Source organism: Cyprinodon tularosa, unplaced genomic scaffold (assembly GCF_016077235.1).
Source record: "Cyprinodon tularosa strain WSP-4 unplaced genomic scaffold, ASM1607723v1 ctg872, whole genome shotgun sequence".
In the NCBI taxonomy this organism is placed as follows: domain Eukaryota; kingdom Metazoa; phylum Chordata; class Actinopteri; order Cyprinodontiformes; family Cyprinodontidae; genus Cyprinodon; species Cyprinodon tularosa.
In genome coordinates, this window is record NW_024039643.1 from 116,724 (window position 1) to 139,983 (window position 23,260).

The 23,260-nt window shown below is 44.0% G+C and overlaps 2 protein-coding genes across 2 annotated transcripts in view; both read right to left on the reverse strand.

Moving 5' to 3' along the window:
- ap4b1 (adaptor related protein complex 4 subunit beta 1) overlaps positions 1 to 606 on the reverse strand; it is a 33,842-nt gene extending 33,236 nt beyond the window's left edge. Inside the window, exons 1-2 of the mRNA XM_038273454.1 lie at positions 570 to 606; positions 289 to 421 (exon numbers count right to left, since the gene is read on the reverse strand). Of these exons, the coding sequence (XP_038129382.1) occupies positions 289 to 401 (113 nt within the window). The 5' untranslated portion in view covers positions 402 to 421; positions 570 to 606. The remainder of the gene's footprint in view (positions 1 to 288; positions 422 to 569) is intronic.
- Positions 607 to 1,809: 1,203 nt separating this feature from the next.
- On the reverse strand, positions 1,810 to 23,206 carry sephs3 (selenophosphate synthetase 3). Its single transcript, XM_038273459.1, has 8 exons — positions 22,819 to 23,206; positions 22,392 to 22,495; positions 14,428 to 14,535; positions 13,993 to 14,147; positions 12,063 to 12,153; positions 11,575 to 11,674; positions 11,288 to 11,500; positions 1,810 to 2,524 (listed from the first exon to the last, which is right to left on the reverse strand). Exons 1-8 carry the CDS (start codon positions 23,165 to 23,167, stop codon positions 2,283 to 2,285), a joined length of 1,362 nt encoding a protein of 453 aa, XP_038129387.1. The 5' UTR covers positions 23,168 to 23,206; the 3' UTR covers positions 1,810 to 2,282.
- Positions 23,207 to 23,260: the final 54 nt, after the last annotated feature.

Genomic DNA, 23,260 nt, shown 5'->3' on the forward strand with positions numbered 1-23,260 from the left:
CATATTCAGATGGAATTTATTAAATCATTAAACGTTCTTTTATCTCTCTGCTTTGTTTTGGTCCAAAGCAGGAAAAGCTCAAGAAAAATCATTTTACTTGAAAAGATAAACATGTTTTTATAAAATAGGTTAAAATAACAACTTTTGTGGAAATTAAACTTTAATTGAAGGAGAAGATGTCTGAAGAAACATGAGGTGAAAGCATTTAGTGTGGGATGAAGATCAGTTCGACTGGAATCATCATCAAGTGCCGTAAAGCAGGAGCCTCAGCTGAAAAGCGAGTCCCACCTGATGACTCTGAGCACCGCGTTCCTGTAGCGCAGAGGGTCGGTCTGGATGTTAGGGTTGGACAGAGACCTCCTCAGCTCCTTCACCGTCTCCTTACCGCCCAGATACGGCATGATGGGGATGATGATGGGCTCTAGAAACACGGCAAACATCGACTCTTTATCATAACATCACAGATTAAACAGACAAAGAGGCTTAAAATGTTAATAAATACCAAGGTGATCTTCAAGCTGATTATTTTGTCTGACAGAAACAGTCTAGATGATGACGGGTTTGTTTACATTGCCCAAACTTCCGCTTCGGTTCCTTCAGCGGCTCCTTTCCCCCACGTCAGATCGCCCTCTGCTGGCCTGGAGTGGAACTGCAGCGCATTATAGCGTCTGGGGCAAAGTCTGAAAGATCACAGCATATTCTAGAATTTATTAGTTTTATTCATATTTTTCATTTACATTTCCTTCAATATAATTCTCGTGAAATAGCGCGAGGAGGCTCAACTTACTGTTTTAAAGACATGCCTGATTTTGCTTCAGTTAAAATATATACTATTTATTAATTTACTATGTATTTCCATCTGTAATGTATCTTTTTAAAGCAATCTACCTCATAAGTTGTTAAATCTGTATTTCTGTGACACCTTTCACAAAAACACAAAGGTCACTCTTTAAAGGTGATCTAGTGAGCAGTAAGGGAGCAGAGTCAACTTTAGGAACCTTATAACCCTTTATAGGGTTCTCAGTCAAATACTTTTAGATTTCCAGCCAATAGTTCTTACATAAAAAAAAAATGGTAAAAATTAATTTCAATGTAATAACAAGAAACACCAACTTGCCCAAATAAATGTTTTTTCTTGACTTGCTAACTCCCCCCCCCACCAGTTAATTTCCAGTAGGTAATATATTATTCAATGGTTCATTTAATTGGTCAAATGCCAAAAAAAAAAAACATGTGCAGCCATGTAGCAGCATCTCTTCTGAATGGATGGATATGTAGATCTAGTGCTTCTAGACCTCACTGAGGGAGACTGCATTATTAATGGGTATGCAAGTAATCAGAAACTTGCCCTATGAATGGTGAATAAGTCTGTAAATCATCTTGTTCAGTCTGTTAATTTCTCTAGAAAACTGGACTGAATACATTTGCCTTCGAGTTTTTATAAACGTCGCCTCGTTAGTTGATTTATCCCTTTTAAAGTATTAAAGGTTTCATAAATTGTTTCTATTTTCTTAGTAAATTGAAGGATTTGGCATCAAAGTAATCAAACCATAAGCCTCAGATATAATTAAGTGGCTTTCATATGTTTATTGTTTAAAATAAAATTATTTATTCATTCAGACGTTTAAATTTACAGCAGATTTTTCGACCAAAAGTCTTTAAACGGTGAAAAAGCCCAGAAGCTTGAAGGAAGCTTAGAGGAACAGAAATGCTTCCGGATCTTCAATTCCCATCCAAGACTTTCTCTTGAGAACTAAAGCAGGTCTTTGGAATTAAATCTTTGATTTTCCAATAAAGAAAAGACAAACATTTAATCCGAGTTTGTTGTTTTTATTGAGTGAAAAGCAGAGAAAAATACAAATCAACAAACGGCTTCAGACGTCCAGCGGTTTCAGTCCCGCCTCTCCTCCTGCAGCAAACATCGGCCCTGCTCGGCCCCGCCCACGGCGCTTTGGGTTTGATGAGCAGGGCGTCATAAAAAGGGAACAGAAGGAGGACCTCCATGTTGGACGTTGGAGCGGGAAAACCTGGACACTGCCCAGCTGTTCTAAGGAAGCTGCTCAAGCCTTCCAGAGCGCCCAGTGGGCAGAACCAGTTCCCAGGATTAACGACCCATTTAGTTTCCAACATCTTATATTGATAAATCCACAAATTAAATAAATCAGAAGAAATAACAGAAAAATTTAAGCTCTAAAATCCAGGTTAGAAAGTATATATATTAACGAACACCCCCCCACCACACACACTCATTCACTCCCACTGCGGCGCAGCGTCAGCAGCGTCTACGACACGTCGCCGCACTGCTCCGGATTGGCTGCACTGTTATCCTGATTGGCTCCTTGGCTTCCTCGTGGCGGCACTTCGATGATGCGCGGCTTGTCGATGATGCGCGCCCGGCGGTCGCCCTTCTCTACAATCCCGATGATCCAGGCGCCGTTGGAGGCGCCCTGAGCAGAGCTGAGGCTCTTCATCTCCGAGCAGAACTTGGCCGCCTGCTCTCTGGGTAAACACACCAGCAGCCCGCCTGTCGGAGGGACGACAATCAGTTTCCTCCTCAAGAATTCCCACATTTACATCCTGGAAGTTTTTCCCACTTTCTGCTTCCCTTTGTATTCCCAGCTAAAGACGTCACCTTATAAACTTTACAGAACAAAAACCTGCATAGCAAGATAACCCACAATTAAAGATAAGCCGCTGTTAAAGCTGATATGCTGTTGAAACCAGTATACTCTCTAAGCTAAGCTGGCGTTTAAACTAAGCCAGCATTTAAGCTAAGCCGACATTTAAACTAAGCCCGCATTTAAGCTAAGCTGACATTTAAACTAAGCTGGCATTTAAACTAAGCCAGCATTTAAGCTAAGCCTGTGTTTAAACTAAGGCGGCGTTTAAGCTAAGCCGGCATTTAAGATAAGCTGGCATTTAAACTAAGCCGGCGTTTGAGCTAAGCCAGCATTTAAGCTAAGCCTGCGTTTAAGTCAAACCAGCATTTAAGTAAAGCTGGCATTTATGCTAAGCCTGCATTTAAACTAAGGCGGCGTTTAAGCTAAGCCGGCATTTAAGATAAGCTGGCATTTAAACTAAGCCGGCGTTTGAGCTAAGCCAGCATTTAAGCTAAGCCTGCGTTTAAGTCAAACCGGCATTTAAGTAAAGCTGGCATTTAAGCTAAGCCTGCATTTAAACTAAGGCGGCGTTTAAGCTAAGCCGGGCATTTAAGCTAAGCCGGCGTTTAAACTAAGCCGGCATATAAGCTAAGCCAGCATTTAAGCTAAGCTGGCATTTAAACTAAGCCAGCATTTAAACTAAGCCGGCGTTTGAGCTAAGCCAGCATTTAAGCTAAGCCTGTGTTTAAGTCAAACCGGCATTTAAGTAAAGCTGGCATTTAAGCTAAGCCTGCATTTAAACTAAGGCGGCGTTTAAGCTAAGCCGGCATTGAAGCTAAGCCGGCGTTTAAGCTAAGCCGGCATTTAAGCTAAGCTAACATTTAAGCTAAGCTGGCATTTAAACTAAGCCAGCATTTAAGCTAAGCTGGCATTTAAACTAAGCCGGCGTTTGAGCTAAGCCAGCATTTAAGCTAAGCTAGCATTTAAACTAAGCTAGCATTTAAGCTAAGCCTGAGTTTAAGTCAAACCGGCATTTAAGTAAAGCTGGCATTTAAGCTAAGCCTGCATTTAAACTAAGGCGGCGTTTAAGCTAAGCCGGCATTTAAGCTAAGCTAACATTTAAGCTAAGCTGGCATTTAAACTAAGCCAGCATTTAAGCTAAGCTGGCATTTAAACTAAGCCTGCGTTTAAGTCAAACCGGCATATACCGTATTTTCACGACTATAAGGCACACTTAAACGTCTTTTTTTTCCCTTAAAATGTGCGGTGCGCCCTTTGGTGCGGTGCACCCTATGTGTGTTGTAACTGCGACTTTTGAGACCACCTCATTGAGGAGATGATGAAAGAGTGGCTGAATGTAAGGAGACCAGGTGTTTTTTTCCCACTCATCGCCATCGCTGTTAATATGTAACTCCATGCGTGCCCATCTCACAGCTGATGTGAAAAACATGGGGAAACAAATTAACGCTGTGCTCGCTGTTCAACCGCTCGACATCGGTGTGAACCGGACCCAGCAGGTGCAGCAGAAGCAGCGAGTTTACATGCAAAGTCAATGGTTGACGCGCGTATAGGTGCAGCAAAAGGTCCCGCAGCGCGTTTTGAGCAGCAGCAGCGTTTAAGCATCTGCCAACGCGCTGCTGCTGCTCGAGATGGAAAAATTGAAGTTTTGCTGCTGGAAGCGCCGCATCAACCAATCAGAGAAGCTGATCTGGGAGCTGACAGCGAGACAGACACAGCGCTCTGATGACAGATGATATTAACGCAAATGGAAAAGGCTGGATGGATGAGGAGATGATGAAAGCGTAGCTGAGGGAGGTGTAGCCTATGTGAGGAGACCAGGTGGTTTTTTCCACGCATCACCATCGCTGCGTGCCCATCTCACAGCCGATGTGAAAAAAAAGGTGAATCAAATGAACGCTGTGCTCGCCGTTATCTCGGGGGTCTGACAAAGGAACTTCAACCGCTCGACATCGGTGTGAAGCGGCCGTTCAAAGTAAGGCTGCGAGCGGCGTGGGAGCGATGGATGACAGACGGAGACCACAGTTTCAGGAAAAGTGGAAGGCAGCGCCGGGCAAGTTACGCCACCGTTAGCGGATGGATTGTTGATGCTTGGACTAACGTGTCTGCTGGCTCTGTTGTTCAAGCTTTCGCAAAAGCCGGCATTATTTCTGAGGAGCCGCGCTGCACGGAAAGTGACTCTGACAGCGAAGAAGGGGAAACTGGCATGTCTGATTTAGCGCAGCTGTTTTATTCAGAAACAGAGGATGATGACTTTGATGGGTTTGATTAATACTTTGTAATAAATACATGAATAAAGCACAATCATACTCAGTTTTGCTCCCGCTCTATTTTTCTACCTGAAAACTTAATTCAACAGCAGCCTCTGGGCGGGTCTCCTCCTCTTCAGCGCGGTGGCTGGCAGGTGTTTTTTCATCTAAATAATCTAAATCTTGCAGCTATATTTGCTGTGATCAGTGGGAATAAAGTAGTTTTAATATGTTTTTAAGTGAGAAAGTCCACCTGAAAACTTCATAATTGCAGTCAGTTCATCCAGATTATCTATTTCTGTCGGAGGCGCTCAGACCCCCACATACCAGCGGTGCGCCGACAGGAGAAATCCTTTCATCAGCAGCCTCTAGGCTGGGCAGCCTCCGGGTTCACCGCGGTGGCTGGCAGGTGTTTTTCATCTAAATAATTTAAACTGCAGGCACCAGGATACCGGTAATAAAAGCGAACATATTCCGTCGGCAGGTTTCAGGATTTTAAGTTAATTTAGGAGTGATCACAGCACTGTGTCATCTGCGATGTGTCTGTCTCACGGCCAGCTGCCAGGTTTGATTAATACCTTTTAATAAATACATGAATAAAGCACAGTCGTACTCAGTTTTGCCCCTGCTGTATTTTTAAATACGCAGTAGAGGTATTTAAAGGTAGTAGAGGACATGTACCTGTATATAAAAAATGCGCCCTATAGTCCGGTGCGCCTTATGTGTGTGTTAAATACAGAAATAGCACACATAACTGAGAGTGCGCCTTTTAGTCCGGTGCGCCTTATGGTCGTGAAAATACGGTAAGTAAAGCTGGCATTTAAGCTAAGCCTGCATTTAAACTAAGGCGGCGTTTAAGCTAAGCCGGCGTTTAAGCTAAGCCGGCATATAAGCTAAGCCAGCATATAAGCTAAGCCAGCATTTAAGCTAAGCTGGCATTTAAACTAAGCCAACATTTAAACTAAGCCGGCGTTTGAGCTAAGCCAGCATTTAAGCTAAGCCTGTGTTTAAGTCAAATCAGCATTTAAGTAAAGCTGGCATTTACTTCCTGTTTGGATTAACTGAGTGTGCAGCTGTTCAGAGGATCTCCATCTGAAGTTAAGTTATTTTCTCTGTGATATCTCTGTATCTAAGTAACTCTAACTGACTACTTTAAAACATAGCACCTTCTGCTGCACTTTTCTACTGAGCACTTGTCAGTTTCACACGGTTTTATTTCTGATAGCAAGGAGTAGCTAGCCTAGGCTAGCGCTTAGCATTGCTAAGCGCTTAGCATTGCTATGGCTTCTCTCTCTCCCTCCCTTGACTCTTTTCCAACTCTTCCTTCTTCCTCTCCTCTCTCCTGCTCTCTGTGTCAGATGTTCAGTTATTCCTCTGCCTCCTTTAGTGATAATGGGATGTGTAAAAAGTGTAGTATTTTTGTAGCTTTGGAGGCGAGGGTGTCAGAGTTAGAATCCAGGCTTCAGGCTGTTGAACATCCAGGAGTTAAAGTAGGCCCCCCACGTAGCTGTCCTCCAAAAGTGCCTGAGCAGCCAGGCGATTGGGTAACTGTACGCAGAAAGCGTAGTCGTGGATCTCTGCCCACTGGTCACCACCAACCCGTTCACGTTTCTAACCGGTTTTCCCCACTCAGTGACAAACCCACTGAGAAGCCCACTCTGGTGATTGGCAGCTCCATAGTCAGAAACGTGGCATTAGAGACACCAGGGACCATAGTCAAATGTTTGCCGGGGGCCAGAACGGGCGACATCAAATCCTACCTGAAACTACTGGCTAAGGATAAGGTTAAATACAGTAAGATTGTTATTCACGCTGGTGGTAATGACACCCGGTTACGCCGATCGGAGGTCACTAAAATTAGTGTTGCTTCGGTGTGTAAGTTTGCCAAAAAAATGTCGGACTCCGTAATTTTCTCTGGTCCCCTCCCTGATCTGACCAGTGATGACATGTTTAGCCGCATGTCGTCATTCAACCGCTGGTTGTCTAGGTGGTGTCCTGAAAACAACGTGGGCTACATTAATAATTGGCAATCCTTTTGGGGAAAGCCTGGTCTGATTCGGAGAGACGGCATCCATCCCACTTTGGATGGTGCAGCTCTTCTTTCTAGGAATCTGGCCACATTTATTAGTCCTCCAAAACCCTGACCACCCAGGGTGCAGACCAGGAAGCAGAGTTGTAGTTTAACACACATCTCTGCAGCTTCTCTACTGTTACCCACTCTTTACTCCATCCAGACAGTGTCTTGCCCACGACCAAAATCTAATAAATTAGCAAAGATTCCCAAAGGAGTAAATCATGATAATCTAATTAAAATCAAAATAACTCCAATTGGGGAAAAAGTTAAAACAGTTAAATGCGGTCTGTTTAACATAAGATCGCTTTCCTCTAAAAGTCTACTAGTTAATGACTTGATTTGTGATAATCACATTGACTTGTTTTGCCTTACAGAAACCTTGCTGCAGCAAGAGGATTATGTGAGCATAAATGAGGCAACTCCTTCAAGCTATTTAGATTTTCACATCCCCAGAAGTTCTGGGCGAGGAGGAGGAGTAGCAACAATCTTCCAGTCTGACTTACTGATTACTCCCAAAACAATTAATTCCTACAACTCTTTTGAACATTTAACCCTTAATTTCCCTGATCCAAATTTCAAGGCAAGAAAACCTCTTCTTTTTGTAACTTTGTGTCGTCCACCAGGTCCTTACTCTGAATGTTTAGATGAGTTTTCAGAGTTCCTTTCTGATTTGGTATTAAATACTGACAGGGTCATCATAGTGGGAGATTTTAACATCCATGCTGACATTGAAGGCGATAGCTTAAGAGCAGCCTTTAATGCTATCTTAGACACTATTGGCTTTGTTCAAAATGTGAATAGTCCCACGCATTCTCATCTTCATACTTAGGATCATGTGCTGACATACGGCATAGAATGTGAAGAAATAACAGTATTTCCTCACAACCCTGTCCTCTCTGACCACTTTCCAATAACCTTCAGGATTACTTTAACAGAGTTCTCCTCCCCCAAAAGAAGGTTCAATTTTAGTAGATCTTTATCAGATAGTGCAGTTATAAATTTTAAAGAATCTGCTTCACTTTCTCTCTCCTCTGTGTCACTGAGCAGTGCTGCAGAGTGCAAAAGCTTAGCTTATTCCCCTTCACAGGTTGATGATTTTGTTGATGGGGTTGCTAGTTCTCTGCGTATTGCCTTAGACAACGCAGCTCCTTTGAAAATGAAAACCGTTAAAAATAGAAAGCTTGCTCCTTGGTTTAATGCAGAGCTGCGTACTTTGAAGCAAAATGCTAGGAAACTGGAGAGAAAATATCGCTCCACAGGCCTGCGAGAGTCCTTCCTAGTCTGGAAAAATGGTTTACTGCTGTATAAGAGGACTCTTTGTAAAGCAAGAGCAGCATACTTCTCCTCATTAATAGAGGAGAATAAGAATAATCCTAGATTTCTTTTTAATACAGTTGCCAAACTCACCCAGAGCCATAGCTCTGTTGAACTGTCCATTCCACCTGCTCTTAGCAGCAATGATTTTATGGGATTCTTTATAAATAAGATTGATCTTATTAAAAATAAGATCATAAGCACTCCTCTATCCGCGATTGTACCTGAGGTAGTCATGGAATCTGAACCGGGTTTAGACTGCTTTGATCCAGTTGAACTCTCTGAATTAGCAAAATTATTGTCTTCATCTAAGCCTTCAACTTGTATGTTAGATCCAGTTCCAACCAGGTTATTTAAGGAGGTATTCCCTTTGATCTCCTCCTCCATTTTAGATGTGATTAATCTATCTCTGTTACAGGGATATGTACCTAAAGCTTTTAAGGTTGCTGTAATTAGACCTCTGCTTAAGAAACCGTCTCTTGACCCAGATGACTTGGTCAATTATAGACCTATATCCAATCTTCCTTTCTTATCCAAAATTCTTGAGAAAGTAGTTGCCAAACAAGTTTGCGATCACTTCCACCATAATGAACTTTTTGAAGAGTTTCAGTCTGGCTTTAGAGCTCATCATAGCACTGAAACAGCTCTGGTGAAAGTCACTAATGATATTCTCATGGCCTCAGATAATGGACTTGTATCTGTGCTCGTCCTGTTGGATCTCAGTGCTGCATTTGATACAGTTGACCATAATATTCTTTTAGAAAGACTTGAATATTTTGTTGGAATTAAAGGAACAGCACTAGACTGGTTTAAATCTTATCTATCTGATCGAATTCAGTTTGTTCATGTTAATGATAGATCTTCAACACGCTCAAAGGTTACCTGTGGAGTACCACAGGGATCAGTGCTAGGACCAATTCTCTTTACTTTATACATGCTCCCAATTGGTAGAATTATTAGACAGCATGGGATTAATTTCCAATGTTACGCTGATGATACCCAGCTATATCTGTCTATAAATCCAGATGAAGCTAACCCATTACATAGATTACAGGCATGTCTTGAAGACATAAAAACCTGGATGACTCTTAACTTTCTGCTCCTGAATGCAGACAAAACAGAAGTTATAGTCTTTGGACCAGAGTCTCTGAAAAAGAAACTGATTAGCCAGTCACTTCATTTGGATGGGATTAAACTGATTTCAGATAATAAAGTAAAAAATCTTGGTGTTATTTTTGATCAGGACCTGTCATTTAAATCCCATATCAAAGAGGTTTCTAGAATTTCCTTCTTTCATCTGAGGAACATTACAAAAATTAGAAATATCCTGTCCAGGGGTGATGCTGAGAAACTAGTCCATGCATTTGTTACTTCAAGGCTGGACTATTGTAATTCTTTACTATCAGGAAGTCCACAAACTGTAGTTAAAAGCCTTCAGCTGATCCAAAATGCTGCAGCCAGAGTTCTAATGAAAATTAAAAAGAGAGATCATATCTCGCCTATCCTGGCTTCTCTTCATTGGCTTCCTGTTAAATCCAGAATAGAATTTAAAATCCTCCTTCTCACATATAAAGCCTTAAATGGCCAAGCTCCATCTGATATCAGAGATCTGATTGTTCCTTATGTTCCTAACAGAGCACTTCGCTCTCAATCTGCAGGTTTACTAGTGGTTCCTAGAATTTCTAAAAGTAGAATGGGAGGCAGATCTTTTAGTTATCAGGCTCCTCTCCTGTGGAACCAACTACCAGTTTTAGTCCGTGAGGCAGACACCCTGTCTACTTTTAAGGCTAGGCTTAAAACTTTCCTTTTTGATAAAGCTTATAGTTAGAGTGGCTCAGGTTATCCTGAGCTATCTCTATAGTTATGCTGCTATAGGCTTAGACTTTTGGAGGACATAGGGACCCCCATTTCATCATTCTGCTTCATTCTCTCTCTGTTCTCCTATTCTGCAGAATCTGTTAGTTCAATCTCTAACCTTCTGCTCTCTCTGCTTTTCCTCAGAGTAGCTTTGCCTCGTCTGTTCCTGTTTGGCTGTGACGTCATCCTGGAAAGAAACATCAGCTGTGCTGCTTCTATCAACACCCTTGTTTATAGATGTTGGAGATCGGCCTGTTTTCCAGTGTGGTCCTGTTTCTCTGACCGTGACTGACTGGATGTGCTCTCTTCGTCCTCTGGCATGGGAGCTGCCTTGGAGCTCGTCTGCCTGGCTGTGTGTTTCCTGGACGGGGCCGCCTTTTACAGCTGCTTTTTGTATCTCTGCTTCTGTCTCCTTGAACCCCAGTCGGCCTCGGCAGATGGCCGCTCACACTGAGCCTGGTTCTGTTGGAGGTTTCTTCCTGTTAAAAGGGAGTTTTTCCTCTCCACTGTCGCTACAAGCATGCTTAGTGTGAGGGATTGCTGAAGAGTCATGGAGTCAATGCAATCAACTGGTTTTCCTTAGATAGAAAACTTTGTATCAATTTGACTGTATGATCTGGTTGAACTGTAAAGTGCCTTGAGATGACATGTGTTGTGAATTTGGCGCTATATAAATAAACTGAATTGAATTGAATTTAAGCTAAGCCTGCATTTAAACTAAGGCGGCGTTTAAGCTAAGCCGGCGTTTAAGCTAAGCCGGCATTTAAGCTAAGCTAACATTTAAGCTAAGCTGGCATTTAAACTAAGCCAGCATTTAAGCTAAGCTGGCATTTAAACTAAGCCGGCGTTTGAGCTAAGCCAGCATTTAAGCTAAGCCTGCGTTTAAGTCAAACCGGCATTTAAGTAAAGCTAGCATTTAAGCTAAGCCGGCATTTAAGCTAAGCTAGCATTTAAACTAAGCCAGCATTTAAGCTAAGCCAGCATTTAAGCTAAGCTAACATTTAAGCTAAGACAGCATTTAAGCTAAGCTAGCATTTCAGCTAAGCCACTGTTTAAGTCAAGCCGCTGTTTAAGCTAACTGCTCACTATCATGAATTATTCTAAAATCTTCCCAGCCCGTTAGCGTCACATGGCGTCTGTTGAACATCCCATAATATCGTGCGGAGGATTTTTACCGGACGTCTCGGCCGAGCGGCCCTGCAGCAGGTTGAACAGGTTCCCGCAGGCTTTACTGATGGCGCTCATCTTGGCGATGATGGGCAGGTTGTGGATGACGAAGGCCACCTCGTTCTTCTGCTGAGCCGCCAGGTTGTTGGCGTGTCCCAACAACCCGAAGCCCGTCACGTCCGTGGCGGCGTGGGCCTGGTACTTGTGCATCAAACTGGCGGCTGCAGAGGAAACGGGAATCTGTTAAATAAGACGCGCAGCGTGGAGCAGACGGGGAGCAGCGGAGCAGCGGTACCTGTTCGGTTCAGCGTTGCCATGGAGAACATGGCTTCGTTATACGCCTCTTTGACTTCCTCTTTGGTGACGACGAGCTTGATCCTGTTCCATTTCTCGGGCTGAGGAGCAGAAAACGGGAAAATTAAGAGCAGGAAGCTACGATCCTTTCCTAGAGCATCATCTGATCCTCAGGTTATTTCTTTCTCAGAGCCAGGGGCCCCTTTCTAAGGGCCTCTCCTCAACATCTGTGACTTTGTCTGCAGGAACCACAGAAACCTGCTCCAAAGCCCAGGAAAACCGGAGATCAGGTACAAAGGAACAGATTGGATAATCATGAGGTCAAAGGTCATGGTGTATTCTTCCTCCAACCTGTTCACCTTCCTCTGGACTCAAACAGCAGAATAATGAATCTGTTTCTGCTCCAACTGTCGGTCAGGAGCTTCAGTGAAGCGACTTCAGTTCATTTATGGATAAACCCAACAGAACCACGATCCCTGATTGGCTGACCTGATCCAGCCACTGGTGGGCGTTCACGGCCACTCGGGTTCCCAGAGGTTTGGTCAGAACCAGAACGTCTCCTGGTACCGCCCCGTCAGGCCTGAGAGAGAGAGAGAGAGAGAGAGAGACGGCGAAGCATCAGAGTGGAGCTCATCAGGAAACCAGTGGGGGTGGGGGGATCATTTCATTCCTATCTGAACACTTTAAACTGGATTCATCCTTTGATCTGAAATTAGAATCAAACAATCAAAGTGTTTCATCCTCAGTTATTTAAGAAAAGAGTTTGGCTTTGAAAGCGAATCGATCTACGCCGGTGCTCGCTGGTGAAACGCCGGTGCTCGCTGGTGAAACGCCGGTGCTCGCTGGTGAAACGCCGGTGCTCGCTGGTGAAACGCCGCTGCTCGCTGGTGAAACGCCGCTGCTCGCTGGTGAAACGCCGCTGCTCGCTGGTGAAACGCCGCTGCTCGCTGGTGAAACGCCGCTGCTCGCTGGTGAAACGCCGGTGCTCGCTGGTGAAACGCAGGTGTTCGCTGGTGAAACGCCGGTGCTCGCTGATAAACGCCGGTGCTCGCTGATAAACGCCGGTGTTCGCTGGTGAAACGCCGGTGCTCGCTGATAAACGCCGGTGCTCGCTGGTGAAACGCCGGTGCTCGCTGGTGAAACGCCGGTGCTCGCTGGTGAAACGCCGGTGCTCGCTGGTGAAACGCCGGTGCTCGCTGGTGAAACGCCGGTGCTCGCTGGTGAAACGCCGGTGCTCGCTGGTGAAACGCCGGTGCTCGCTGGTGAAGCGCCGGTGCTCGCTGGTGAAGCGCCGGTGCTCGCTGGTGATACGCCGGTGCTCGCTGGTGAAACGCCGGTGCTCGCTGGTGAAACGCAGGTGCTCGCTGGTGAAACGCCGGTGCTCGCTGGTGAAACGCCGGTGCTCGCTGGTGAAACGCCGGTGCTCGCTGATAAACGCCGGTGCTCGCTGGTGAAACGCCGGTGCTCGCTGGTGAAACGCCGGTGCTCGCTGGTGAAACGCCGGTGCTCGCTGGTGAAACGCAGGTGTTCGCTGGTGAAACGCCGGTGCTCGCTGATAAACGCCGGTGCTCGCTGGTGAAACGCCGGTGCTCGCTGATAAACGCCGGTGCTCGCTGGTGAAACGCCGGTGCTCGCTGGTGAAACGCCGGTGCTCGCTGGTGAAACGCCGGTGTTCGCTGGTGAAACGCCGGTGCTCGCTGGTGAAACGCCGGTGCTCGCCGGTGAAACGCCGGTGCTCGCTGGTGAAACGCCGGTGTTCGCTAGTGAAACGCCGGTGTTCGCTGGTGAAACGCCGGTGCTCGCTGGTGAAACGCGGGTGCTCGCTGGTGAAACGCCGGTGCTCGCCGGTGAAACGCCGGTGCTCGCTGGTGAAACGCCGGTGTTCGCTAGTGAAACGCCGGTGTTCGCTGGTGAAACGCCGGTGCTCGCTAGTGAAACGCCGGTGTTCGCTGGTGAAACGCCGGTGCTCGCTGGTGAAACGCAGGTGCTCGCTGGGGAAACGCCGGTGCTCGCTGGTGAAACGCCGGTGTTCGCTGCTGGTAAAACGCCGCTGGTGAAATGCCCGTGCTCGCTGGTGAAACGCCTGTGCTCGCTGGCGAAATGCTGGAGATTCAGCTCAGGACTGTGTTGGTTAGAGACGATCAGTGATCAATAGCTGTGAGAACGTGTGACGGCGGTGAATCAACCATTAGTTTGCATTAGCTTTAACCGTTAGCATGCTAACACCAAAACCGACAGCAGCACATCTGTCTGGTTCTCATTGTGGGCGGGGTTTACAGGATCAGTAAATATTGGCTCAGCTCCAGTTTAATGGGTTAATTTCAGTGACGGCTGAAAACGCATCAATTAATCAGCAATCGGCTCCTGAAATGTGCTGCAAACGTTTCCTTTAATAAAAGTTAAACCTTCTGTGACTCACATGATGAACTCGTTAGGTTGGCAGACGACTGTGGCCACGCCTCCTACGATGATCCAGGGGTTGATCACCGTCTGCCCCCCCGTCACCGATGTCCCGCCCTCCTCTGCTGCGTCCCTGAAGCCTCTGATCATCAGCGGCGTCACTCGCTCCCGGTCCTGGGGACGCAGAAGCAAAATAAGCTCAGAAATTAATCTGGTAATAAATCCGAAATTAATCCAGTTAATAATTAGACTGCAAAAGATGGAATGAAATAAAATAAATCCTAAACTTAATTGTTTAGAAATAAATAAGATGTTTGCTTTAGTTTTAAATTTATTTACAAATCAGATTTTTTTAAAGACTGAAGCATAAAAAGAAACATTTCTTAAATAAAAATGAAGGAATTAGAGAAATAAAACGTGGCGCCCAGTTGGAGGAGCGCTGAGCTTGACCTACCTTCTCGTTCATCTTCTGACTGAGGCTCAGCAGCATCAGCATGTTGTCGCAGTCCGTGATGCCCATGGCGTAGAGGTCGCTGAGGACGTTCGCACACGCAATCCTTCCCTGGAAAAACAAGATCAGCTTCCTCTCAAAATTCACAATAGTTATACAGTAAAAAATGATGATTCTATGAACATTCTTTAAAATATTTCCAAACCGAGGATGAAAGAGGCTCCTTTAACTTTCGGAAATCTCAGCGACGTTTTGTGGGAATTATTTGGGACATTTTAGCTTTTTAATGAATCAAAGGATTTAGATTAATTAGCAAAGGCTGTCTCTTTAAATTAGCCTAAATGATGAAGATAAACCAGACAATTTGTTCTAAAAACACTGAAAATGATTAAAATAACTTTTGTTATCCAAATTGTAGTGTCAACATCTGTCCACCAGAGGGCGCCAAGTGTGCTCTGGTTTGCTGCTGACACGAATGTGGACAGAGAGCATCTTCTAACAGGAAAGTGTTAAACATTATTTTCTTTTCTCTGATTTTTAAAACAAACCAAGAAGCAAAGCTTCAGTGTTGGTTTTCTATTTCCTTAGAAAACGCACCTCAAGCCAACCAGTGAGTTCATCAGTTATTTATTTATCCTCCAAAAATGTCCCCCACTCCATCATAGCAGTAGGTCTATGAGCAGCATTCACTACAATAAAAGTAATAAAACGCCTATTTTCTTCAGATTTGTTTCGATTTTACCAAACCTGACATTAACCAGATTGATCCTTTAGTTTAATTTGAATTCTGCACAAATCAATCTGGAAAGATTAGCTAAATCACCAGGTGGCACCTGCCTCCCGTGTCCAGCTTTTAACCAGCTGCTGCAGCGACACAAATTCTTGACACAGTGAGGAAAATGAGTATTTGAACAGCTGTCTATCAGCTACAACTCTGATCCTGTTAGTCTGCTTTCAAAATGTCCGCCTCCATCTATTCGTCCTAAACTAGATGCACCACTCTGAGGTGGTTAGCTGCATAAAGAGACCTGTCCACCACAGACAATCAGGAAGAATCCAACTACTACAACAAGACCCAGACCAAAGACACCAGAGATAAAACTGTCCACCTCCACCAGGCTGGAAAGGGCAACAGGGAAATAACCAAGCAGCCTGGTGGAAAAAGCTCCACTGAAAATGGAAGAAGCTAAACATGATTGTCAATCTCCCTCAGACTGGGGTTCCATGCAGGATCTCACCTGGTGGGATCTCAATGATCCTAAGAAAGGTGAGAAATCAGCCCAGAACTAGACAGGAGAAGCTGGGACCAGGTTATCCTGAGCTATCTCTATAGTTCTGCTGCTATATGCTTAGACTGCTGGAGGACATAGGGACCCCTTTTTCATCATTCTGCTTCATTCTATCTCTATTCTCCCACTCTGCAGAATCTGTTAGTTCAATCTCTAACGTTCTGCTCTCTCTGCTTTTTCTCATAGTAGCTTCATCTGGTCTGTTCCTGTTTGGCTGTGACTCCATCCTGGAGAGAAATATCAGCTGTGCTGCTGCCATCAACACCTTTGTTTCTAGATGTTGGAGCTTGGCCTGTTTTCCAGTGTAGTCCTGTTTCTCTGACTGTGACTAACTGGATGTGCTCTCTTCATCCTCTGACATGGGAGCTGGCTCGGAGCTCGTCTGCCTGGCTGTGTGTTTCCTGGACGGGGCCGCCTGTGGAGCTGGTTGACAGTTGCCTTTTGTATCTATGCTTCTTTTTCTATGTCTGCTTCTGTCTCCTTGAACCCCAGTGGGCCTCAGCAGATGGCCGCTCACACTGAGCCTGGTTCTGCTGGAGGTTTCTTCCTGTTCAAAGGGAGTTTTTCCTCTCCACTGTCGCTACTAGCATGCTTAGTGTGAGGGATTGCTGAAGAGTCAATGAGTCGATGCAATCAGCTGGTTTTCCTTAGATAGAAAACTTTGAATCAATCTGACTGGATGATCTGGTGAACTGGAAAGTGACCTGAGATGACATGATGTGAATTGGAGCTATAGAAATAAACTGAATAGAATGAACACACTAAGACATCCTGGTTTGTAATCATACATGGGTACGGAAGGTTCCCCTGCTTAAAGTTTGCTGATGACCATCTGGTTGATCCAGAGGAGTGATGGGAGAAAGTCATGTGGTCAGATGAGACCAAAATAGAACCTTCTGGTCATAATTCTACTAACCGTGTTTGGAGGAAGAAGAATGATTAGAACCAGAGCCCTGCACTACCGCGGGACCAAACGCAAAGCAGTGCGGCATGGGACAAATATTTAAAGCTCATTGCGGGTGCAGGCGGGAGATAAGCGGCAGTCCCGGGAACTAAAAACGTGTTTTAATTAGTGCTGTCAATCGATTAAATTTTTTTAATCGCGATTAATCGCATCAATGCCTGAGTTAACTCGCGATTAATCGCATTTTAATCGCAAATTTTTTTTCTGATTGAAAATCATTTAAATACTCTCGATGACATACAAAAAATACATACAGGCTAGGTTTGTGCCAATGTTCTTTTTTTAAAATGAAAACAGGTCACAGACACTGATTTATGCCATAGAAACATATGGCAAGAAGATGGGGAGGCATGTAGCAAAAAATAACAAACATGTAGCCAAAAAAAAGGCCCTGAAAACAGGCTGATGTAAAAGACAGTCTTTACAGTTAATACAGTCTTTTGAACAAAGACAAGCATTTTACCCTACTGCTATAAAATGCAGTAGAGTTAACATTAGATGTTAATTAACCAAGGTAATAATGAACAATTTTCAATCAATACATCAAAATCAATAGACCGACATCACTAGATGGAGGTAGTCTATGCTCTAGAAAGTTACTTTTCAGCCTCTTAACAAAAATGAGAACACACCCACCCACACACAGACACACCCACCCACCCACACACACACACGATACCGACCTGTGGCGTACACAGACGGCAAGAGTGCCGTAGCAGATTCCATTTCACCTCAGTAATCTGTTTTCTCAGCGTATTTCAGGTTGCTACTAGTTACAGACACTCAACTTGTTTGTTGGTGGTGGAGCTTAAAGAAAAGGCACTAGCGTCACCCAGTGTATGAGCGTCTTTTTCCCTTGAGGAGCTCCGCTCTCGAAGCCTATGAGAAATGCATAGACTGGGGGAAAATAGCCCCGCCTTCTCGCAGGCTGCAGCGGGATGTACTTGGAAAATTGTACCATAAAACCACATAGCGTTAATCTCACGTTAAAAAAATTATCGCCGTTAAAATGGCCTCGCGTTAACGCGATAATTTTGACAGCACTAGTTTTAATATGTAAAATAAAATGTAAAATAAAGTAATAAATGATCAGTCTATGTCTATCATATATACACATCACAATGCGCTGGATATTGCAGCTCGTGCCACCTAACGCGCGTCACGCTCTATGCAGTGCAGAATCGGCCAGTAATGTGCTCAGCTAACCACAGCGTGTTTAATTCCTCAAACTAATGACACGAATTGCCTTGAGCAGAAGGTGAGCGTTGGAATCATGCGGGAATTGCGTGCGGGAGCGGACTGAAAATCAAATCTTTGCAGGAGCGGGACTGAACACAGCGGGACAGGACTGGAAAATCTGTCCCACGCAGGCCTCTAATTAGAACCACCCCTACTGTGAAGCATGGGGGTGGCAGCATCATGCTTTGGGGTTGTTTTTCAGCACATGGGACAGGGCGACTGCACTGTATTAGGATGGGATGAGCGGGGCCATGTATTGATAGATTCGGTGGAACAACCTCCTTCCCTCAGTTAGAGCAGTAAGGATGGATGGAGGCTGGGTCTTCCAGCATCACAATGAGCCGAAGCATAGCCAGGATTGATGTTTACAGTTCTGTTATCAATTTCGCAGCCTTTGTGTTTTTATTAGGGGTGCACCGATTGCAGTTTTCTGGCCGATTTACGATCACCGATCTTTAAAAAGTCTGACCTGCCGATTCCGATTTTGGTTGATACCGATTGTATTATTTTTTTGCTATAACCAACACTGTGTTACAAGATCGCAATTCACTTTCAATGTTACAATCTTTTCTTGAAAAACATGCCCTTGAACAATAGCCTTGAACCATTATAAACTTGTTTTAACTGAGGTAGAGCCTTGACATAGAAATGAATTAAATAATAAATATTAATTAAATAAAACAAACTTAAGACTACAAAATTGGTCTTTTGATTTTTTTACATTTCAAAAAACAAAACTTCAACAAAAGATCAGATTAGAGAACAGTTTTAAGGTTCTTACCAAAAATAAAGTGCAGACTAGTATTTTGCTTTTACAAAATCACAAGGTTCAAGGTCCTTTGAGAATATATTACCAACTTAAAAGAAAATCCCCCAATGCAGCAGCTTTGTGTCCATTTAAATGTATAAGCCATCTAAACAGTAACTTGCAAAATCTTACAATACTAAAACTTCTAAAAACATGATCAGGGGTAAGCTTTGATCTCAGTCTTATTGGAGTCACTTGAGCATTAGTGGCAGGTTTTTCTTGATGAATAAAAGCATTTCTGCTTTTTCACCACTCAGGCGAATTCTTTTCTCATCTACTACTCATCCAGCCAAGCTAAACAGGCGTCCACTTTCAATGCTTGTGCATGGGGCAGAGAGATAGGTTTCCTCATAGTAGCTTTGTTTTTTTTTCATTACTCAGAGCTAACAGCGGGCCACTGACGGACTCTTTTCTTCCGGTGGCTTTCGCTTTAGCCCTAGCTTGATTGTTCTTTTCAAATGCTGCATATTCAGCGGCATGGTGGTTTCTTAAATGGCGAACGAGGTTTGTAGTATTAAAGCTTTTGGAAGTGGTTCCACCCCGACTAATTTCGGCCTTACAAGAATTGCAAATTGCGAGCTTTTCTTCTCCTTCTTTAACAGTATAATGTTTCCAAACCAACGACATAGCTGCTCTTGGTGACCTGTGAACTGCGACACCGGATGTTGTTACAGTTCACTCGACCCGGTGGGCGGGTCTTTCAGTCAGCCGTCTCTAAGAGCAGAAAAAATATGGAATAGCAACTGATTTTAAGACACTCGCGGAGGTAAATAGATCGGTGGTTAAGATCAGTTGCATATGTATATATCGGCCGATCATCAATCACCCTAAATTAAGGAAATCGGGGCCGATCGATCGGCTGGCCGATTTATCGGTGCACCCTTAGTTTTTATTTTACGTTTTGCCTTTTTCTTTTGTACATTGACCTTGAGTGTCCCGAAAGGCGCATTTTAAATAAAAGAAAATGTATTATGAATTTTCTCAGGTGTTCCAACACTTGAACAGCTGAATCATATAGATGGTTTAAAAAATCATATTGTGATTTCTAGATTATTTTTGTTTAGATCATGTCTCTCACATACCTATTTTCCTCGCTGTATATTTCACAACTAATCTAGAAATCAAACGCTTTGGATGAACGAGCAAAATTCCTCCCATCAACTTATCGTGTCCCTTTGCTCGTTTTTCAAAAAGGAAATGGAGGCTATTCCTGCTAAAACCGAGGCAGCCATGTTTGTTCTGCTTCAGCCGCTTCTGGTGGACGCGCTGACATCATTCACATCACTGCATTTTTATTGGTCCAAAACATTTCTGTGACAAGGCTAACCAGCTGTTGGAATCTGGAAAGATGCATTTTGGGAGTTTGTGAATTCATAAATATCCTGACGATTCATTGCGTGACTAAAAATGGGACAATTATAAGAGTATAACGCTGCAAAGGATTTATTTTTTCATTAATTTTCTACCTAATGATCTGTAAAAAGAACATAGAAGCTTCTTATTAAAGTATCAAATAGAGGCAGATAACTTTAAATCTGTTATGGTTCTCTTCTTTATTGTGAAACTTTGATGGTAAATGATCCTAATTTATAGCAGAAATGTAACAAAGAGTTTTAACTAAAACGGTTTTATTGATCCAGATCCCGCTGAAGCTGAGTTTGAGTTCTCTGAGCAAAAAGCCCAGTTTATGCTCTGCTGCCATCAGGAGGGATTATATCAAATTTGTGTTTATCAAATGTTAGAAATTAGGGAAATGGTGGTTCAAAACGGGGACGCCTGGTCAGCCTGGCGGTGGTAAAGAAAGGTTTCTGCTGAAGGTGTGTTTAGCTAAACAGTCAGTTAACAGGATAAAGGGTTCGTTTGGGAAAAGTGGCAGTGAGTGGGACAGAGGTTTCCATTCCTGGTTCTGCTCATTTCTGCATGGATAAGAAAACATGGAGAGGAGTTTAGACCCGTCTACAGGAACGTCACTCTCCGCCATTTAGATGGCGCCGTCAGAACCTCCAGAGGTGAAGTTAATCTTCAAACCGTCCCAATGATCTTTGGTCATTAACACTTTACCACATTAATCATCGACACGTCTCAGTCACCAAGCACAGAAATATTACATTTCAATTTTGTTTCAAATATTTCTGAGGGTTTCATTCGTTTTAAGATTATTTTCTTCTTAATCAGTTTAAAGTCTTCAGTTAATTCAGCTCCTGCAAATTAAACCAAACCGTTTATTTTTGGTCAGAATGTCATAAAGCCCAGAGAGCAGCTGAGCCACCTGCCAATAACTGGCGCTGTTCTGTCAGAGCAGCACGCCCCGCACGTCAGAGCGGCATACCTATAGTCAATACGCAGCACAAGACCTCAGATTTGCATTTATTCTTTCAGTATTGTATGAAAAATAGACTTTAAACCACCTCAACGGGCGTGTATCCCTTTAGTCATGTACAAAAAATAACTATTTAAGGTCAGATAATCATACGCTTCAAAAAACACCAAAAAGTAAGTAATTAGATTTTTTTTTTGTACACGACTTAAGGGACACACGCCCGTTGAGGTGGTTTAAAGTCTATTTTTCTTACAAAACTAAAGGGATAACCGGCTATTGACTATGGGTATGCTGGTCTGATGGGGTATGCTGGTCTGATGGGGTATGCTGGTCTGATGGGGTATGCTCATCTGACAGAACAGTTGTTGCTTTCTACCTGCAGGAAACCTAAAAATGAGGGAACAGTCTTCTAGCTGAGATCCAGCTCAGTGTCACATGTTGAACCGACTGAAGCATTTTATCCTCCATGTTTGCGTGATTCTTCTCCTGAGCCGTCACTATGATGAGGATCTGCAGCAGGGGGGGGTGAGGACAGCAGGCTCCAACACGTTTCATTAGTGTGGCGTCATTTATAGGAGTAATAATGATAATTCAATCAGGCAGCTTTTCCTGGACTTTGGACTCTGGTGTTCTGCAGCAGAGAGCTGATGGACAGCGTGGAGCCGGGATCCTCTGGCTGCTAAGGCGTGTTTAGGAGTCAGACGTCTCTGCTTTATCTTCCTCTGCTAAATGTTAACTAGGCTGAAACTATTAATGAGGAGGATTGAATCAATCAACTCGTTAACTGGAGTATAGAGCGTTTAAAACGTGTCTTTAGTTGACAGAACGACAAACTTAGAGTAGGAATTATAACAAGTAGTATATATAAAAAAGTAAATATTAGATTTAAGATAAAAAAAAAATAATCTTTTCTGTCTGTCAATCTGCTCTGTAGTCCAGAAGTCTTCAAGTGGAAAAGTTTTTATTTAAACCTGGTTGAATTTGGTAAAGAAAAGTCTTCTTTAAGGAACCTTTGTCTATCCGATTATTAATTGAACAAATTAACCGACAGATTGATCGATTAGCTAAATAATTGTTAGTTGCATCTTTAACGAGAGACTGAGCTTCTTTATGTGAGCTTGAACTGATTTAATTGGCAATAATTACTTACCTAAAAATCCTGTTTGCTGCAGTAAATTCTCCAAACTGGATAAATTACTGCTTTTAGAAACACTAGTGATGAGTCAGTGTTAAAGAAACTAAAGTAACCTGGACTTGAATGGAGAAGTGAACCAGATCAAATGCTAAAACAATAAAAATGCTTTTTGTGCTTCTGATTGAACCCCTGCAGCAGAAGCAGAAACCTACCATCATATATGGATCTTCTACCAGCGGGTAGAAGAAATCAGTGGTCTGCACCAGAGACAGACCTCCATGCCTCAGTGGAATCACACAGCTGTCCATCCCGATGCCTGCAATCAAAACAGAGGCGGTTATCCAGCAGGCAGGTGGAGGTGCGTCCATAGACGTCATTCACTGTTTAATGCTGTGATTCTGTTGGACTTTGAACTGGAGGCTTTGGATCCATTTCTGCTGAATCATTTGGCTTCATTAGCAGCTCCTCTTTCTGAACCATTTACTCCTCATCGATAAGGTTTATGTGTGACTGATATAAAGATGCTTCTGTTAGGTTACCATCATCGGTCACATGAGGTCATGGAATCAGAGCTAAAGGATTAGCATCAGTTCGGTAGCTAACCCGGTTAGCAGCCGCTAATGAAGCGGAGGTTCTTACCGAGCCGGGGCGCAGGCAGCTGCTGGCCGAACTCAGGTGCCTGCTCTCCGGCCTTCTCTGGCCCGTCGCCTCGCTCCGTTTCCAGCCCCGCAAGGAGTTTGAGCAGAACCTCCTGCGGGACCTTGCATCCTCATCCCTTCAGCTCCGAGAAAGCTGTGAGGCGGAACCCGCGATCCAGGCCGTGCTCCTCGGGTTTGAATGGCTTGTATCCCGGGGGGAAGCACCCCCCCGACCCCGCAGCCTCCGCGGAGGGAGGTGGGGTAGGTGAGCCCGACATGGAGGTCCGCAGAGGGGTCTGGAAACACGCTGCCAGTCGGAAAGCTCGGCCCGACGTGCAAAGACGCAACATGGGGCCAAAGTCCAGGAAGCTGCTGCCGGAAGGAGATAAACAGACTACCAAAATAAAATCCCTTTACTTCCTTAAACCGAGAAAAAAAAAAAA